The following is a 17,459-nucleotide window of genomic DNA, read 5'->3' as shown; positions in this document are numbered from 1 at the left end:
GTCATGGAATTCTACTCAGTATTGATCCAGAGTAGATTCCAATGACAGCAGCCACGAAATTAAAAGACGCCTGCTTCTTGGGAGAAGGGCAATGACAGGCCTAGACAGCATCTTGAGAAGTAGAGACGTCACCTTGCCAACAAAGGTCCGTATAGTTAAAGCCATGGTTTTCCCAGTAGTGATGTATGGAAGTGAGAGCTGGACCATAAAGAAGGCTGATCGCCGAAGAATTGATGCTTTTGAATTATGGTGCTGGAGAAGACTCTTGAGAGTCCCATGGACTGCAAGAAGATCAAACGCATCCATTCTGAAGGAAATCAGCCCTGAGTGCTCACTGGAAGGACAGATCCTGAAGCTGAGGCTCCAATACTTTGGCCACCTCATGAGAAGAGAAGACTCCCTGGAAAAGACCCTGATGCTGGGAAAGATGGAGGGCACAAGGAGAAGGGGGCGACAGAGGACGAGATGGTTGGACAGTGTTCTCGAAGCTACCAGCATGAGTTTGACCAAACTGCGGGAGGCAGTGAAAGACAGAAGTGCCTGGCGTGCTCTGGTCCATGGGGTCAAGAAGAGTCGGACATGACTAAACAACAGCAACAGATTCCAATGTATAGTTAGCAGAGAAACCACTTTAACACATTGCAGGATTCCCCCAAATAGACCAGAGGCAATTTAGGGAAGTTTTTAATGTTTGAAGTTTTATTCTGTTTTTAGTGTTCTGTTGGGAGCCGCCCAGAGTGGTTGGGGAAACCCAGGCAGATGGGCGGGGTATAAATAATAAAATTATTATTATTATTATGTTATTAATATTTATATTTCATCCAGCAGAGCATTACTGCTACTAATGGCAAATGAGCATAATAGTCACAAATCCAATACATTCAGGATTGGCACTGTCCGTAAGAAATCCAGACATAACTTAAACTTACAGTAACTTATAATAGGTCTAAACCTTAACACTCTATACAGAACACCACACCAGAAGGAAAAAAGAGATAGAAAGAGAAAGTGAAAGCCAGGCTCCTTCTGACCTTTTATAGTCAGCATGACCTTGACAGAAAGACAGGACCAGTTTAAGCCAGCTGTACTCTGGCTTCTCTGAAGGAATAACCCAAACATCAGGAACCTTCTGCTTGTTTCTTTCACACAGAGAGGCTTCCAGAACCCTCTTGAATTAAGTAGAATAGGAAAGATCTCTACACATCAGATCAATACTTTCTGTACTAAGAAATGCAAACTGACGCTTGGGGCCAGTGGAGTCTTTCTCAGCCTTACCAAGAGACTCCAAAGTTTGGACCCTCTGCATGCTAACTGAGATACAGTGGTGCCTTGGTTCTCAAACGCCTTGGTTCTCAAACACCGAAAACCCGGAAGTTACGGTTTTCAAACATTTTTCAGAAGCCGAACGTCTGATGCAGCTGTCAGCTATTGTTTCTGGGGCACCTGCACCAATCAGAAGCTGCACCTTGGTTTTCAAACATTTCGGAAGTCAAACAGGCTTCTGGAACAGATTAAGTTTGGCGCTCTTGTTTTTGCTATTTATTTTGTGTTTTTGAGGCTTTTTCGGTTCCTTTGTTTTTGTGACTGTGTGGAACCCAATTCAGCTACTGATGGATTGATTGTGTGACTGTGGAAATCGATAAAAGTCCACCATCCAAACAACTACTATCATCAGTGCAGGGAATAATTTTTTAAAAATTCATAATAAAATTCATGGTAAATTGCTGTTTTAGGGGTTGTTTTTAAAAGTCTGGAACGGATTCATCTGTTTTGCATTACTTTCTATGGGAAAGCGTGCCTAGGTTTTGGAACGGACTTCCGGAACGGATTAAGTTTGAGAACCAAGGTACCATTGTACAGCCCTGCAGTTCTGCATTTCCTTACCTGGTAGCAAGCCCTATCGAACGTGGTGGGGCTTGCTTCTGAGTAGACATGAACTGGGTGGTGCTGCCCGTTCATCTAAGAGGCTTTCCTTTTCCCTCTCTTCCCAGTGAGGCCGTCTCCTCCTAGAGTCCTCCAGAAGTCTCCGACCGGTCAAGCACTGCCTCCCTCAAAGGTATGGCCAGGAGTGCAGAAAGGCAGTTTTGTGCAGGGATGGGGAGACCTCTAGCCCTCATCTAGGAGCAGCGGGACTCAGAATCCCATCCGCACCTGCCGGCATGGCCAGCGGTCATGGGTGATGGAGTCTACCAGCAGGCCTTCTGCAGGCATCCCATCTCTGATGTTAGAGGTGAAGAGGCTCAGATTTGCTCTAGGCCATTGGTGTGGGCCAATATTCTCTCTCTCTCTCTCTATATATATATATAATTAGTTTTTTAACGTATCATTTTCAACAATTATTAAACATACTTGTATAACTTATACAACTTTTTTTGACTTCCATCAATCACATCTGAAAATTTTCCAATCTTTTCACTTAATTTACATTTCTTACTTTCACTATTACATTTAAATATAATAACTAATGTTCCTCTTCTTTGCAATATTTCATATATTTCTCCTTAGAAAACTTCTTGTAGTCCTACTAGCGTAATTTGTTGATTACAGTTGCTCTTCAAATAGTTCGTATATTTCTTCCAATCTTCTGTAAATCTCTGGTCCCGCAGGTTTTGAATCCTTCCTGTCATTTTATCCAATTCTGCGTAGTCCATTAATTTTGTTGGCCATTCTTCTTTCGTCGGTACTGCTTCTCAGCCTGACCTGCCTTACAGGGTCGTTGTGCGGAACAGAAGGTGGCGGACTCTCCTTTACTGGAGGTTTTCGAACACAGGACAGGTGGCCAACTGCCGGGGATTCTTGAGCTGTGATTCTTGCAGTGGGGTTGGTCTAGATTTCCCTTGGGGGTCCCTTACAGCTCTGCAATTCTGTGAGGATAATGTGGAGGAAGAGAACCGGATGATTGTGCTCCGAGGTCCCTCCTTAACGGTAAGGATTATATTGTTGTATGACGTGCCTGATAAAGTACGGCTGTTTTTTTTCCATTTCAGCGCCACCCAGACTATATCCCTGAGGAGGAAATCCAGAAGGAAGTCCGGCAGATTGAGAAGGATTTGGACAAGCTGGAGCTCAAAGGGGTGGAGATGGAGAAGCAGCTGAGGAACTGCGAGGGAGGTGAGGCGGGTCCAGATGTCTTCAGGGCGGAGAGGCGACTGCGGTCCCCCGCTGTGGGATTAGTTATTCTTAGTATGGGATACAATGGTACCTTGGTTCTCAAACGCCTTGGTACTCAAACAACTTGGAACCCAAACACTGCAAACCCGGAAGTAAGTATTCCGGTTTGCGAACTTTTTCCGGAAGCCGAACATGCTCCGTTTTGAGTGTTACACTTCCGATTTGAGTACCACACTTCTGTTTTGAGTGTCTGTCTGTTTTTGCTATTTATTTGGTTTTTGGTTTTTGTGGCTTTGTGTGTGTGTGTGTGTGTGTGTGTGTGTGAGAGAGAGAGAGAGAGAGAGAGAGAGAGAGAGAGACTGTGTGGAACCCAGTTCAGCTGCTGATTGATTGTGTGACTGCTGTACAAAAGTTTATTGCTTTCGTTGTACAGATCAATGGTCTCGTTTGATAGTAAAATTCATGTTAAATTGCTGTTTTGGGGTTTTTTAAAGTCTGGAACGGATTAATCCATTTTGCATTGCTCTCCGTGGGAAAGCGCGCCTTGGTTTTGGAACGCTTTGGTTTTGGAACGGACTTGCAGAACGGATTAAGTTTGAGAACCAAGGCACCACTGTATATGAAATGTTGGAAGCTTTTCCTTCGGGACACTGCCCATGGTTTGCTTGGCGGGGTCCGAGATGTCTTCCCCATTCAAGCCCCAATTGCCTTAGTTCTAAGATTTCTATATTCCCGGAAGTCAGAGTTTATCAAACCTCTGGCAGCCTCCGAAGCAAAGAGCTCAGAGGTTTCTTTGGTCTTGCGTCTGCAGATGAGAGTGAGGATGCCCTGATGGTGGAATGGTTCAAGCTGATCCACGAGAAGCAGCTGCTGCTGCGGCGGGAGTCTGAGCTGATGCACAAGTAAGTGAAACTGGAGAATTGCAGAATCGTGGAGGGGCACCCAGGGGTCTGTCAGGAGTTCAGACTACACTCGAGTAGGACCCTGGCAGAGACACATGCCCGACTGGCATGTTCCCTCTCTCCTGGTCTTTCGTTTGGGAGCTTCATCAGCTTTCTTCTGCACGAACATCACAGCGACCGATGTCGACCGACACCGGCACACATAGGGATCTGCAGAGTTTGCGCATCATGCGCATGACAGACCTCAGCAACTCAGCATTTGGGCTAATCTACTTTATTTACACACGGAGCACTGCAACATGGCTCCCTCTCTCTCTAGCATCAGACAGCAAAGAGAAAATGAACAAAGGACAATAGTCCCACTTCACAGAACACAGTAACACAAACAGGATGTCTCTGTCACTTCCCACTCTGTGGAGTCAAAACATACACCATCATGTGATAGACAACAATCCCATGACTGCAATCACGGAGCAGGAATGCTAACAGGCCCATCCAGTCCAGCCCCCTGCAAAGCAGGATCGCACCTAAGGTCTGGAAAAGTTTGCCCATTTCTCAGCAGGGGCGGGGTGGGGGGGTGATGGGAAAGTGGCTGCAGAGATGGTATTCGGCCTGTCAGTTGATATCCTCCTCTCTGCTGGATTTTTCAAATCCGGCAGATTATTTATGTGTTTACAGTGGTGCCCCGCAAGACGAATGCCTCGCAAGACGAAAAACCCGCTAGACGAAAGGGTTTTCCGTTTTTGAGTTGCTTCGCAAGACGATTTTCCCTATGGGCTTGCTTCGCAAAACGAAAACGTCTTGCGAGTCTTGCGATTTCCCCCCGCTTTCCCCCCCTTTTTCTAAGCTGCTAAACCGCTAATAGCCTTTTAGCCGCTAAGCCTTTAATAGGCGCTAAGCCGCTAAACCTCTAATAGCGCTAATCTGCTACGCCGCTAATAGGGTTGCTTCGCAAGACGAAAAAACCGCTAGACGAAGAGACTCGCGGAACGGATTATTTTCGTCTTGTGAGGCACCACTGTATAACCATATTCACATACAATGGTGCCTCGCAAGACGAAATTAATTTGTTCCGCGAGTTTTGTCGTCTTGCGATTTTTTTCGTCTTGCGAAGCACGGTGTCGGGAAAGTTTTGGAAAAGCTTCAAAAATCACCAAAGTCTTCAAAAACCTCAAAAAAGGCTACCACACCGCGTTCTATGAGTTGCTCCTCGAAGTCAAGTCGCAACTGTATTAACGGTGTTAAGAAAAAGGAAACAAACTTGCAAGACGTTTCCGTCTTGCAAAGCAAGCCCATAGGGAAAATCGTCTTGCGAAGCAGCTAAAAAAAAAAAAAAACCCTTTCGTCTAGCGAGTTTTTTGTCTTGCGAGGCATTCGTCTTGCGAGGTACCACTGTACCGCTCTTCACTAAATAAATGAAAACAAGAAGGACTAGAGTGGCTTAGAACAATTGCACATTCAAAACCATACAATGGAAAGCACAAAAAGAAATTTAAAGAGCCATTGTGCTGTTAGTGGCTTAAGTGTTGGGCTAAGACCAGGAAGAGACCAGGGTTCAAATCCTCCAGTCGTGAAGGGACTCACTTTGGTGGGCAGTCTCTGCCTCTCAGCCTAACCCACCTCACAGGGTTGCTGTGAGGATAAAATGAGGAGGGGGAGAACTTGAGGGGGAGGCGGATGCTAGGTGACGCAGATAGGGTGCAAGAGAGTCGAAATGGGAAGGTGGAAAATAGTCATACCATGGGCAAAATTTCCTGATCGTGGCCAGGTTGTTTTGATGCATGATATCATTTCTCGCTAACCTTCCTCCCTCTCCTTTCTTTGGAAACCGACAGGATGAACCAACAGAAGCTGGAGGAAAAGCAGTGGGACATTGAGAGTGAGCTAAGGAGCCTCATGAGCAAATCTGGTGGGTCCTCCGCCTTTCTCTAGAGACTCTTTTTAAAGGAAGTGTTTTCCCCTCCCCTTTCCCTTTGCTCTGATCCAGTACAGGTGACTCGCGTCTTGTGCTGCTTTCACTTTGTGCAGGTGAAAAATACATACATGCATACAGTGGTGCCCCGCAAGACGAATGCCTCGCAAGACGAAAAACCCACAAGACGAAAGGGTTTTCCGTCGCGGAGGCGCTTCGCAAGACGAAGTTCCCTATGGGCTTGCTTCGCAAGACGAAAACGTCTCGCCATTTCCCCCCCGCTTTCCCCCCCTTTTTCAAAGCCGCTAAGCCGTTAATAGGCTTTTAACAGCTTAGCCGCTAAGCCCGCTAAGCTGCTAATAGCGCTAAATCGCTAATAGCGCTAATCCGCTTAGCCGCCAATGGGGTTGCTTCGCAAGACGAAAAAACCGCTAGACGAAAAGAATCGCGGAACGGATTCTTTTCGTCTTGCGAGGCACCATACATACATACATCTTCTTCTTCTTTGGTGATCACTCGTAGCCAAGTCATATTGTCTTCCATGAACACAATCTTAACAATGAGTCCGTAAGTGACTGTGGAGGCCGATTCTGGATCCGCACGTCCGTCCACAGTGGAGACATAGGTTTCCGTGCGGGAGTTGATCATGGTGAGGGTTTGCCAAATGTGCCTTCCTCTTAGCACGTTTCTCCCTTGCGTTCTGAGTTCGGGTGTCTTCAAAGCCCACAACACCTTTGGTAAAGGCTGTTCTCCGACAGGAGCACTCGCAGGCCAGTTTTTCCCAACTGTCGATATTTATTCTACATTTTTTTAGATTTGCCTTGAGACAGTCTTTAAACCTCTTTTATTATTTATTACAACTAATTTATTAACCTCCTTCTAAAGCACCACCTCAAGGCAATTTACACATAAAGTAAAAAATAAAAAATAAAGTTCCAAACACAGCAGCAGCAAATGCATTTAAAGCATGACTGGAACTCTAACAAGCGGACACTCATGGTAGAGATCTACTGGGTGAATAAGGGGCAAGACCATCCGCGGCTTCCTCTGCACTCCCACGTCTTCCTCCATTCCTTCCCTGCTTCATCTCATTCTGTTCCTTTTGCCACTCCTCCGATGGAAGGCACATTCGTCCTTTCAGTTTTCTTTTCCATTCTCCTGCCGTCACTGTCGCCACTCGAATCCAGGACACGGGGATGGACTTTTGCATGCCTTCCCAGTGTGGTGTAGTGGTTAAGAGCGGTGGACTCGTAATCTGGTGAACCGGGTTTGCTTCCCCGGTCTTTCACATGCAGCTGCTGGGTGACCTTGGGCTAGTCACACTTCTCTGAAGTCTCTCAGCCCCACTCACCTCACAGAGTGTTTGTTGTGGGGGAGGAAGGGAAAGGAGATTGTGAGCCGCCTTGAGACTCCTTCGGGATATCAAATCCAAACTCCTCCTCCTCCTCCTCCTCCTCCTCTTCTTCTTCTTCTTCTTCTTCTTCTTCTTGGCAAGCCCTGCCAGCCACCTCCCCGCCCCCCCCCCCACTGCCACTGCCCCACTCACAGCTGTGTGGATGTTTTGTGAGCCAATTAATGGTAATGGCCTGTCCCGTTTTCCCTTCCCCCTGTTGCTCAGAGTTCTCGAAGACGCCCAGGGAGAAGGCCCGCGAGGAGGAGCTGCTGGCGTTGTACGTGGCCACGGTCAATGACCGGAATAAAATCGTGGAGGACCTGGATGAAGACCGACTCAGGTGCGCAAAGGCCTTTCAGGCAGGGGGTGGGGGAGAAGGCTGTGGCTGTGCATTGCCTTGACTCTGTTGCCTATCCCTCACCATCCTGGAGAAAAAGGACAAGTGAGGTACTGTAGGGTCCTGGACCCATTGTTGTTCAACTGTCAGACTTCAGGGAATCGGCTTTCTCCCTGCCCGCTGCCCACCCGGCAGCAGATAAGCAGAACAAAGGAAAAGGAGTCTTCTAACCAGTTAGAACCTTTAATGATCATAGTGAGAGAACAAAGGACCCATCTCCTAGAATGGCGGTGCTCCCAATTAAGGGTTACACCCCCTTTATCTACGTTACTCCTACGTCTTGTAATCTGAGTTTGTCCCCTCTGCTTTCTGTTCTGCCGCTGTCTCAGTCCTTCTTGACCTTGGGGAGAGCAGATGAATGCTTTCCAGAGACAGTGAATCTGTTAACTCTCTATTGGCGCAGGGTCGTCCGTGTTCTGCAACGTAACCGTATGCAAAGAGAGTAAGTAGATGCATGGCTTGGTTTGCATCTGTGCCGGCTGCAAAAACTGACTTTTACTGGCACAGAAAAGTTGTTGACCTTAAGGACAGGTGAGGCAGTGGAATAATAATAATAATAATAATAATAATAATAATAATAATAATAATAATAATAATAATTTATTTGTACCCCGCCCATGTGGCTGAGTTTCCCCAGCCACTCTGGGCAGCTTCCACAGAGACCAAAAATACACTAAAATGTCACACATTAAAAACTTCCCTGAACAGGGCTGCCTTAAGATGTATTCTGAATGTCAGGTAGTTGTTTATCACTTTGACATCTGGTGGGAGGGCATTCCACAGGGCGGGGGCCACTACTGAGAAGGCCCTCTGCCTGGTTCCCTGTAGCTTTGCTTCTCACAGGGAGGGAACTGCCAGAAGGCCCTCAGTGCTGGACCTCAGTGTCCGGGCAGAACAATGGGGGTGGAGACGCTCCTTCAGGTCTACTGGGCCGAGGCCGTTTAGGGCTTTAAAGGTCAACACCAACACTTTGAATTGTGCTTGGAAACGTACTGGGAGCCAATATAGCTCTTTCAGGACTGGTGTTATATGGTCTCGGCGGCTGCTCCCAGTCACCAGTCTAGCTGCCGCATTCTGGATTAGTTGTAGAAGAAGACCCCTGGAGGGTCACTGCCAGTCAGTGAAGACAGACCTGAGCTAGATATGGCCCCAAGACTCAGTGCAAGGCGTCTTGCCGTCCTAAGGAAGATGCCTCCTCACATGTGAGAAGGCAGGAACTGAACTCGGGACCTTTGACATGCGAAGGTGACGCTCTGCTGCTGAACTCAGACCCCTCCCATCCTCTCCAGTCTTGGCGCTTCAGGGCTCTGTCGGTTCCTCCCTTCCCTGTGTAGGAGTGGAACAGGCTGCAAAGTTGGGCTGGCCTCCTCTTCTTTCCGTTTTTGCCTCCCTGTTCCTGGTTTTCCTGTTTCTCAAGAGGAAGCCCCTTCAGGAAAAGGAGGCAGGACTTCTTAATAGAGGGCCCTGCGTTGAGGAAGCCCTCTTGGCCTCAGCATTTTCTGAGAACGGCCAACAAGCTCCCACGGTGGGTCTTTACTGGCTCCTTCTGCCAATCGAGGTTCATAGGGTCCGGCTCCTTGGCAAGCCTTTTGGAGTAATTAGGAACCGTCTTAGTTTCTGGCTGCTGTTTCCTTGTCGGTCCAGGTCTTTTTTCTCCAAGCTCTGAAAGGACTTGCTGACTCAGCAGGTGGGGAAGAGACTGCGTTGCCAGCCTGGTATTTCTCTCCCCTGCTGCCCCCCCCAACCCCCCCCAAAACTTTCTGTGAACCAAATCAAAACTTTGCCGAGTTAAACCGAAGGGCTTGCTTCAATTGAAAAAGACTTGCAAATGAGTGTCAGGGAGGAGGCTCTCTGCTTGAGTCTCTGCTCGCCTCTTTGGACGAATGAGCAGAACAGGAACTCCTGCAGGATGACAACGGGCAGCCTCCTCTGGGAAACAAATCATCCTTTGCCTCCGATAGAAGAATGATCTGATGATGTGCGCCACAGAGACGTGGCAGAATTAGCCAATCCTGGCAACAGTTGATTGGAAAGGGGCACAATTGCTGTAGGGAATCATGCAGAGAGGCGGTAGACAACCTCCTGACTTTTCTTTGCCTCCCCCTCGATTAGTTTTTTGAGGAGATTGCTTCCTTGATAGAAACAGGGGAGAGGGAAGGAGCTGGAATGGTAGAATGCACTCTGCTCCTTTGAAAGGTAGGGTCTGGCTTGGCTGAGCTGAGCCAAGGGTCATTCCTGACCTTTATGAAGCCAAGAGTCCTCATCTATCTAAGTTGCATAATTCAGTGCTCTGTTCTCCATAGCGTTCCAGCTGCTGAAACATCTGGAGTGCATTCTCTCTCCCCCCCCCCTTCAACTGTCTGTCTTTCCTTCCTCAGGGAAATTGAAGAAGATGAAGTGATAGCGGCCATGATCCAGAAGCTTGGTAAGCCTGATCTGCGATATTTTTTTTGGGGGGGGGAAGTCTCATCCTTGGATAAGACCAGGTGTGCTGGGTCAGATCTGGACCACATTCACAACACACATTTAAAGCAATATCAATCAGTCATTTTATCTGCATGCTGCCTTTCCAAAGTTCAAACCATGCTCAAGGCGCAGCTTACAATATATATATATATAATCACATAACTACACACAGAGCAAAAGTAGTCATGACCGATAAACAAAGCATCAAAAGGTACACAGCCTGCTTAAACAATCTCCACATAAATCGTGAGATCCAAAAGAAAGATGCAAAAAATTAGCAGCGAGAACAGCAACAACTTCCCCAAAGCAATAATCTGTTCGGCAGCCTCAACTTTTGCAGCTGGAGTCAGTCCCAGCCCTAGGAGGAAACTGCAGGCAGAGGACATCCCAGACCAATAGAAGCCCAGATGGTGTTCTCCATGTGGTGTTGCTGGACTCCAGCTCCCATCAGCCCCCAGCCAGCGGTGATGGGAGTTATAGCAGGCCACCATAAGGCCTGTCCCTCCCATACATAACAACCTTCCTGGTCTGAGGAGTCGGGTGATCTTGGGAAACCAGTCTTGAGCCCTTTCCTGCATTTACACTCCATAATCTATCGCACCCCTTGATCGCAACCGCATCTGCACTCTTGTTCAGTTATGCAAAGGTGCGTATCGTTTTTCTCACCCTATGCAGATGTGCCCCGTAACACCCAAGAAAGCGAAAAGAAGAAAACGAAATTCGGCTTATTCCATATGTTGAAGATAAAGAACTAGGCGGAAGAGTGAAGTATCTTTGGAGAGACGGAGAGTCTGTTTGCCGTCGTTGATGGAGTAGCCATTCCGTTTCTGTTTTCTGCTTTAGGAGAGTAAAGGCCATTTGGCTAAAAAAAGAAAAGAAAAAAGAAAAGAGGAAGCTGAAGAATCGAACAAGGGGTTTATTCAAAACCTGGAAAGTGGACAGTCAGGGATGGAGTGTCCCTGGTCCAGATCGGCAAACTGAGCAGGCCTTGAAAGCAAACTTGATGGACTCACTGGCATCATTTGGAGAGCAAATGTGATCATTGGCTGGTGTTTCTCTGTACGCTAGTCTGTCTGGAGAATCCCAGTCCAGTCTAGAGCAATTCAGGAACTCTGTTTAGGACCAGTTTCTCCCTCCTCTGAACCAAGCAAGTACAGTGGCGCCTTGGTTCTCAAACTTAATCCGTTCCAGAAGCCCGTTCCAAAACCAAAGTGTTCCAAAGCTCAAGGCTTGCTTTCCCAAAGAAAGTAATGCAAAACGGATTAATCCATTCCAGACGTTTAAAAACAACCTCTAACATGAATTTTACTATCTAACGAGACTATATTGATTCATAAAATGAAAGCAATAAACAATGTACTGCAGTCACACAATCAATCAATCAATCAATCAATCAATCAGTAGCTGAACTGGGTTCCAAACAGTCACAAAACAAAAAAGCCGCAAAAACAAAAACCCAAATAAATAGCAAAAACAGACAGACCTCAGTGTGGCACTCAAAACAAAAGTGTGGCACTTAATTTGGAAGCGTAACACTCAAAATGGAGCATGTTCGGCTTCCAAACTAAGTTTGCAAACTGGAGCGCTTACTTCTGGGTTTGGAGTGTTTGAGTTCCAAGTTGTTTGAGTACCAAGGCGTTTGAGAACCAAGGTACCACTGTAATTGGGCATGGAGCTGCCAGAAACCTTATGGCTTCCCCAAAGAATTCTGGGAAGTGTAGTTTGTTAAGGGTGCTGAAGGCTCTTAGGAGGCCCCTATTCCCCTCACAGGGCTACAATCAAGAGGATTGCAAAACCACTCGGAGCCAGGTCCACACCACACAGTTAAAGCACTATCTTACCTCTTTAAACAGTCGTGGCTTCCCCCAAAGGATTATGGGAGCTGTGGGTTTGTTGAGGGGTGCTGAGAGTTCTTAGGAGCCCCCCACGCTACATTTCCCAGAGTGGTTCAACAACGGTCACCATACATTTAAAACACTGTCATAGACCCTTACATTTTTAATCTTCCCCCAAAGAAATCTGGGCATTGTAGTTTGTTCAGGATGCTGGGAGTCCTTCCCAGAACTACAAGTCCCAGAGTTCCATGGGAAGAGGGAGACACTCTGGGAATTGTAGCTCTGGGAGGGGCAGTGCCGGATTTACGTATAAGCTAAACAAGCTATAGCTTAGGGCCCCACTCTCTTGGGCCCCCCAAAAAAATTAAAGGGGGAAAAACTGGATGTACATTTCCAAAATATAAGATAAAAACAAATAAAATAAAACCTACATCCAGCAACAGTGTTTTGTGTTGTGTGGGCTCCTATGATGTAAGTCATGGGCCCCGCCTGCTAGCCTGCTCCCTAAAATATCACTGGTTTGCTCCTTTCTATATATAGGGTTCCTACATTCTGCATGGACTGGTTGCAGGGCAACGTGTGCAAATGGCTTGAGATTTCTATTAAAGGTAAAGGTAAAGGTACCCCTGACCGTTAGGTCCAGTCGCAGACGACTCTGGGGCTGTGCACTCTTCTTACTCTATAGACCGAGGAAGCTGGCGTTTGCCCTCAGACAGTTTTTCTGGGTCATGTGGTCAGCATGACTAAGCCGCTTCTGGCGAAACAGAGCAGCGCACGGAAACGCCGTTTACCTTCCCACTGGGGCGGTACCTATTTATCTCCTTGCACTTTGACGTGTTTTCGAACTGCTAGGTTGGCAGGAGCAGGGACTGAGCAACGGGAGCTCACCCTGTCACGGGGATTCAAACTGCCGACCTTCCAATCGACAAGCCCTAGGCACTGTGGTTTAGACCACAGCACCACCCGTGTCCCATAAGATACCTGTTAGGTCCATAAATTACCATATAGCATATATTCAGCACAAAAAACAGCGACGATTTGTTTTTGACAAAGGACAGCTCGACATATAAAAGGCCCCATTACCTTCAATAGCTTAGGGCCACATCAGACTTAAATCCGGCCCTGGGGAGGGGAATAGAAGCCTCCTGACAACTCTCGGCACCCACAGCAAACCACACAGTTCCCAGAATTCCTTGAGGCGGGGGAAGCCATGGCTGTTTTAATGCCCTGTCCTTATGCCAGACCCCTTCATGTATCGAGCAGAGGAGGGTGGCTTTAACTCGGGGGGGGGGGGCGGCTGCTGAATTGGGCTTGGCTGTGCATACCAGGCGCAGAGCACCCATGTAGAAGCAGCTCCCCCCACCCCACCATTTAGAACGGGAAGGGGGCCTGCTTGTTGGACTAGATGACCTTTGGTGTCCCTTTCAATTCTACAATTCTATGATTCAGTGTGTGGAGAGACCAACATTTCCTTCTCACCACTAGGTGGCAGCGCAGCTCTCAGCAAGCCGGTTTGCCCAAAGCATCACGGACCACTTGACTTTTCCTTCTTTTCAAAATAAACCTCAGGAAGTTGTATTAAAGACAGAAGGGAGGGGTGGGAAAAACAAATAAGGGAAATTTGTTCTTTTCATATATATATATATATATATATATATATATATATATATATATATGAATGACAACATCCAAACATGCGCGCCCGTGTAGCTAGCCGGTTGCTCCCGCAATGGGCTTCCTTTTTGCACTTGTTTGTATTAAATCGAGAATGATTTAAACGGTGCCGGTTTATATAACGTGGCTTTGCTTTGGTGGCTCGGGGGAAGAAATGGCCTTTTCCCTCATCGGAATTTCACCTGGTGTTTATACTGGCAGCCAAGGGAGAGGACTTTGGGCAAGTAAATAATATTAATAAAAAAGGGGACAGGCGGATGCTGTTGTTTTTTAAAGTGGGGGACCTTTGATTGTCCGTCTTTCTTTTTAAAAAGTAATTCTGTGGCCAGTTCAGGTACGCTGGTGGGGTGATGCCCTCATAATCCAGTTAAATATTTTGAATAGGACCACGTAGCATTTTTCATGGGAGTGCCTGCTAAGGTTTTCCCTGCCTATTCTTAGCCACAGGATCCTTCTCCAGACCAGGAGTTTGCAGACCTATTCCCATTTTATTTTTTTTAGTGAGGTGGGCTGGGAATTGTGCAGATTTAATTCTCAAAGTCCTATGAAAGGCTCCCATCTCCTTTTGACACCAGGCCTTTAAAGTGCTGCGGGACCATTTCAAACAGTCATGGCTCCCCCCACCCCAGAGAATTCTCCATCAAATTTGTGCGTACAGAAATTGGGAGGATCATTTCAACCCATTTCTCCGGGAAAGATTGTCCCAACAGTTTCTGAAATACTTGATTGTCACTTGTACAACTTGTATACTGTGAGATTACACAAGCACCCCCACTCAGCTCTCTTAGTCTTAATTCCCCTTGTTTACTGACACACACCCATCAAACCCGAAAGTCAGTTGCCCTGTTGTTATCTTTTCATTCAGCAGCCTAACAGCCCACGGACAGAAGCTGTTCTTTACCCTGTTGGTGCGACTAATCATGCTTCTATATCTTCTGCCAGAGGGCAGGAGATCAAGAAAGTGCTGGTCAGGGTGTGAATCATCCCTGAGAATTTTCCTCACTCTCCTGAGGCAACGTTCTTCTGCAATGTCATCCAGTGGATTCACAGGACAGCCCATAATATCTGGGGAGTGGGGCTCACCATTTGCAGAAGCAGAGCTTCTCCCCCCGCAAAAAAAAAAGGGTTTGGGAGGTTTTTGTGTGCCATAGCTGCAAGGAGGGTCAGAAATTGTTGACTGCCCAACTGCACTTTTGCAACTGGATGGAACCATGGTGGGGTGGGTGAGAGTGGGAATGCTGGATATACCATAAAAGAATATTCAGAAGAGATTCTGCAAAGTGGCCTTAATCTTTGACAGGCATGGGCAACTGTGAGATAGACCCAACCAGAAGAGTTAGCTAGGACTATGCGCTCAGGCCTTGGCACATCAAGAGATGACAAGGGGCATCATCTATGTGGTTGGCACACAAGACAAAGCCTCCAGATTGGCCAGGCCTTGCAGGATCAGGCCAATGGCCCAGCTAGTCCAGCATCCTGTTCTCACAGTGGCCAACCAGATGCCCACTGTGGAAAGCCTGCCAGCAAGACCTGGGTGCAATAATGCTGTCCACACTTGGGAATCCTAGCAACTTGTATTCAGAGGCATAGCAGAGGAAGAACACTGAGCCATCACAGCCATTGATAGTTTTCTCCAGGCTAAGGGTGTTCTCTGCTGTCTCCACCCTGCAATGAAGTAGAGAAGCAGAGATGCAACATGGCCAATGATGCAAAGGCGTTTGTCCTGGCGAGGTTGTGGCAGGAGAAGGCCTTGATCCGCTGCGTGATGCTCCTGGGAAGTTTCGTAGACCCTTCAGACAACAGCCCAGGACTGATGTGAGTCTGAAACTGACAAGGCTTAACTGGGCGTCTCATCTTGAAACTCCCGATTTCTGGGCCGGTTGGAGGAGCTTACTGGATGCATATCAAAGCCTTCACGCAAATTGTGGCGGCGTGATGGAGGTCTAGAGTGAAAGTGATAAGACCCATATCAAGGGAATAACTTAATTAACCGGTCTTGATCAAAGAACTGCATGGATTCAATAGCCCAGTTTCGAGAGCTAAATGAGGACATTTAAAGAAACTCTACTTGACTGCATTATCAATTTTCCTGGCCAAAGAGCTTTGAAGTAGAATTAAGCAGGGACAGAAAAGTGTCCCTCCCCCACCCCAGCTCCCTCGGCTGCCAAGTGGCTCTGTGTTTCACTAGCAAAGGGATACTTGAGATCATCAGAGGCGCAATTCAATGGGCAAACAGATTTCTTCCTCAGCCTCACCAGTATGGACCATGAGAGCCAGCAGTCTCTTATCATCATTTGTCACCAAAGAAAACCAACGTTTATAGAAAGCCACCCACCTGGGCACCTGCGAAAGTCATATGTGCTCATCCCAGGCGAGTTGCTAATTGCAAGGGGGCATTGGCACCAGTGCTGGAAGGATTCATGGATTCAGAAGGACCAGTGCTTGGCAAATCCACTTAGGAGCAAAAGAAACTCCCTTGTACAAAGACAGACACTTGTTCTGGCAAGCTTAGTACTGCCTGTCTGCATTGTTTCAGGGCTGCATGGAGACCCAGAAGTTGAATCTGGGATCTTTGGCAAATGGAGCATGTGGTCTGCCACTGAGCTAGGCAAAGATCTCTGGCTGCAGGACTTGGAAAGATGGGCGACTCAGGTTGCGGCGCTCATCTCGCTTTCAGGCCGAGGGAGCCGGCGTTTGTCCACAGACAGCTTTTTCGGGTCATGTGGCCAGCATGGCTAAACAACTTCTGGTGCAACAGAACACCGTGATGGAAACCAGAGCGCATGGAAACACTGTTTTCCTTCCCATAGCGGTACCTATTTATCTACTTCCACTGGTGTGCTTTCAAACTGCTAGGTTGGCAGGAGCTGGGACCAAGCAACGGGAGTTCACCCCATCGTGGGGATTCGAACTGCCAACCTTTCGATCAGCAAGCCCAAGAGGCTCGGTGGTTTAGACCACAGAGCCACCCGCGTCCCTACTTGGAAAGAGACTTGTTATGTAAGTAGACCAGCCTTCTTCGGCCTAATGCTATTGACCTGATGTTGTGGAGCTCCAACTCTCACCAGTCCCTGAGGTCAGGGATGATGGGACTTGTAGTCCAAAACGTCAAGAGGGCCCGAAGCTGGGGAAGGTTGGAAGAGGCAGTTCTGAGTTAGCCGGACGAACGATCTGACTCGGCTGGAAGCAGCGTCCTTTGCACAAACGGTGGGATCCTATTCCGCTTCTTCCTAAGCTGTATGTTCTTGGACCTATTAATTGCTTGTGAACTTTCCACCATCATCTCAGCAGCTGAGCTTGGGGGTCTAGGCGAGGGTCTCGTGTCAGTCAGCTGAAACCAGAGCCAAGCAGAACCAACGGGAATGGAAGTTTGCAAAATCTGCAGGATGCCTTTTCTCCACACAGCACATTGTTAAACGCTCAGCCAGGAGGCAGTGATGGCCGCCAATCTAGATGGCTTTAAAAGAGGATTTGACAAATTCATAGAAGAGAAGAATATCAAGGTCTACTAAGCATGATGGCGAAGGCTCTGCCCGAGTTGCTGGAAACCACAGAAGAGGAAAGTATCCTTTTGCTATATTTATTTATTTATTCATTCTGCGAACCGCCCTGAGACCCCCTGGTATAGGGCGGTATATACATTCAATAAATAATAAATAATAATCTGGTTCACCACTGTGAGGACAGGGTGTTGGACTGGACGGGTCACTGGCCTGACCCAGCAGGGTGTGATGGCCTGGGACTTGGGCTCAGGCTTGGAACCAGAGGC

General features: G+C 47.5%; 1 protein-coding gene across 4 annotated transcripts in view; it reads left to right on the top strand.

Annotated features, from left to right (window-relative positions):
* MICALL2 (MICAL like 2) overlaps positions 1 to 13,798 on the top strand; it is a 47,179-nt gene extending 33,381 nt beyond the window's left edge. For all 4 annotated transcript variants that reach the window (XM_077918706.1, XM_077918705.1, XM_077918704.1 and 1 more), the window contains 7 exons: positions 1,992 to 2,056; positions 2,988 to 3,111; positions 3,923 to 4,013; positions 5,849 to 5,922; positions 7,544 to 7,658; positions 10,094 to 10,140; positions 10,857 to 13,798. In XM_077918706.1, the coding sequence (XP_077774832.1) occupies positions 1,992 to 2,056; positions 2,988 to 3,111; positions 3,923 to 4,013; positions 5,849 to 5,922; positions 7,544 to 7,658; positions 10,094 to 10,140; positions 10,857 to 10,936 (596 nt within the window). In that variant the 3' untranslated portion in view covers positions 10,937 to 13,798. The remainder of the gene's footprint in view (positions 1 to 1,991; positions 2,057 to 2,987; positions 3,112 to 3,922; positions 4,014 to 5,848; positions 5,923 to 7,543; positions 7,659 to 10,093; positions 10,141 to 10,856) is intronic.
* Positions 13,799 to 17,459: the final 3,661 nt, after the last annotated feature.

The sequence above is a fragment of the Podarcis muralis genome, chromosome 14 (assembly GCF_964188315.1).
Source record: "Podarcis muralis chromosome 14, rPodMur119.hap1.1, whole genome shotgun sequence".
Taxonomy (NCBI): Eukaryota; Metazoa; Chordata; class Lepidosauria; order Squamata; family Lacertidae; genus Podarcis; species Podarcis muralis.
This window is presented reverse-complemented; position numbering and strand designations above follow the sequence as displayed.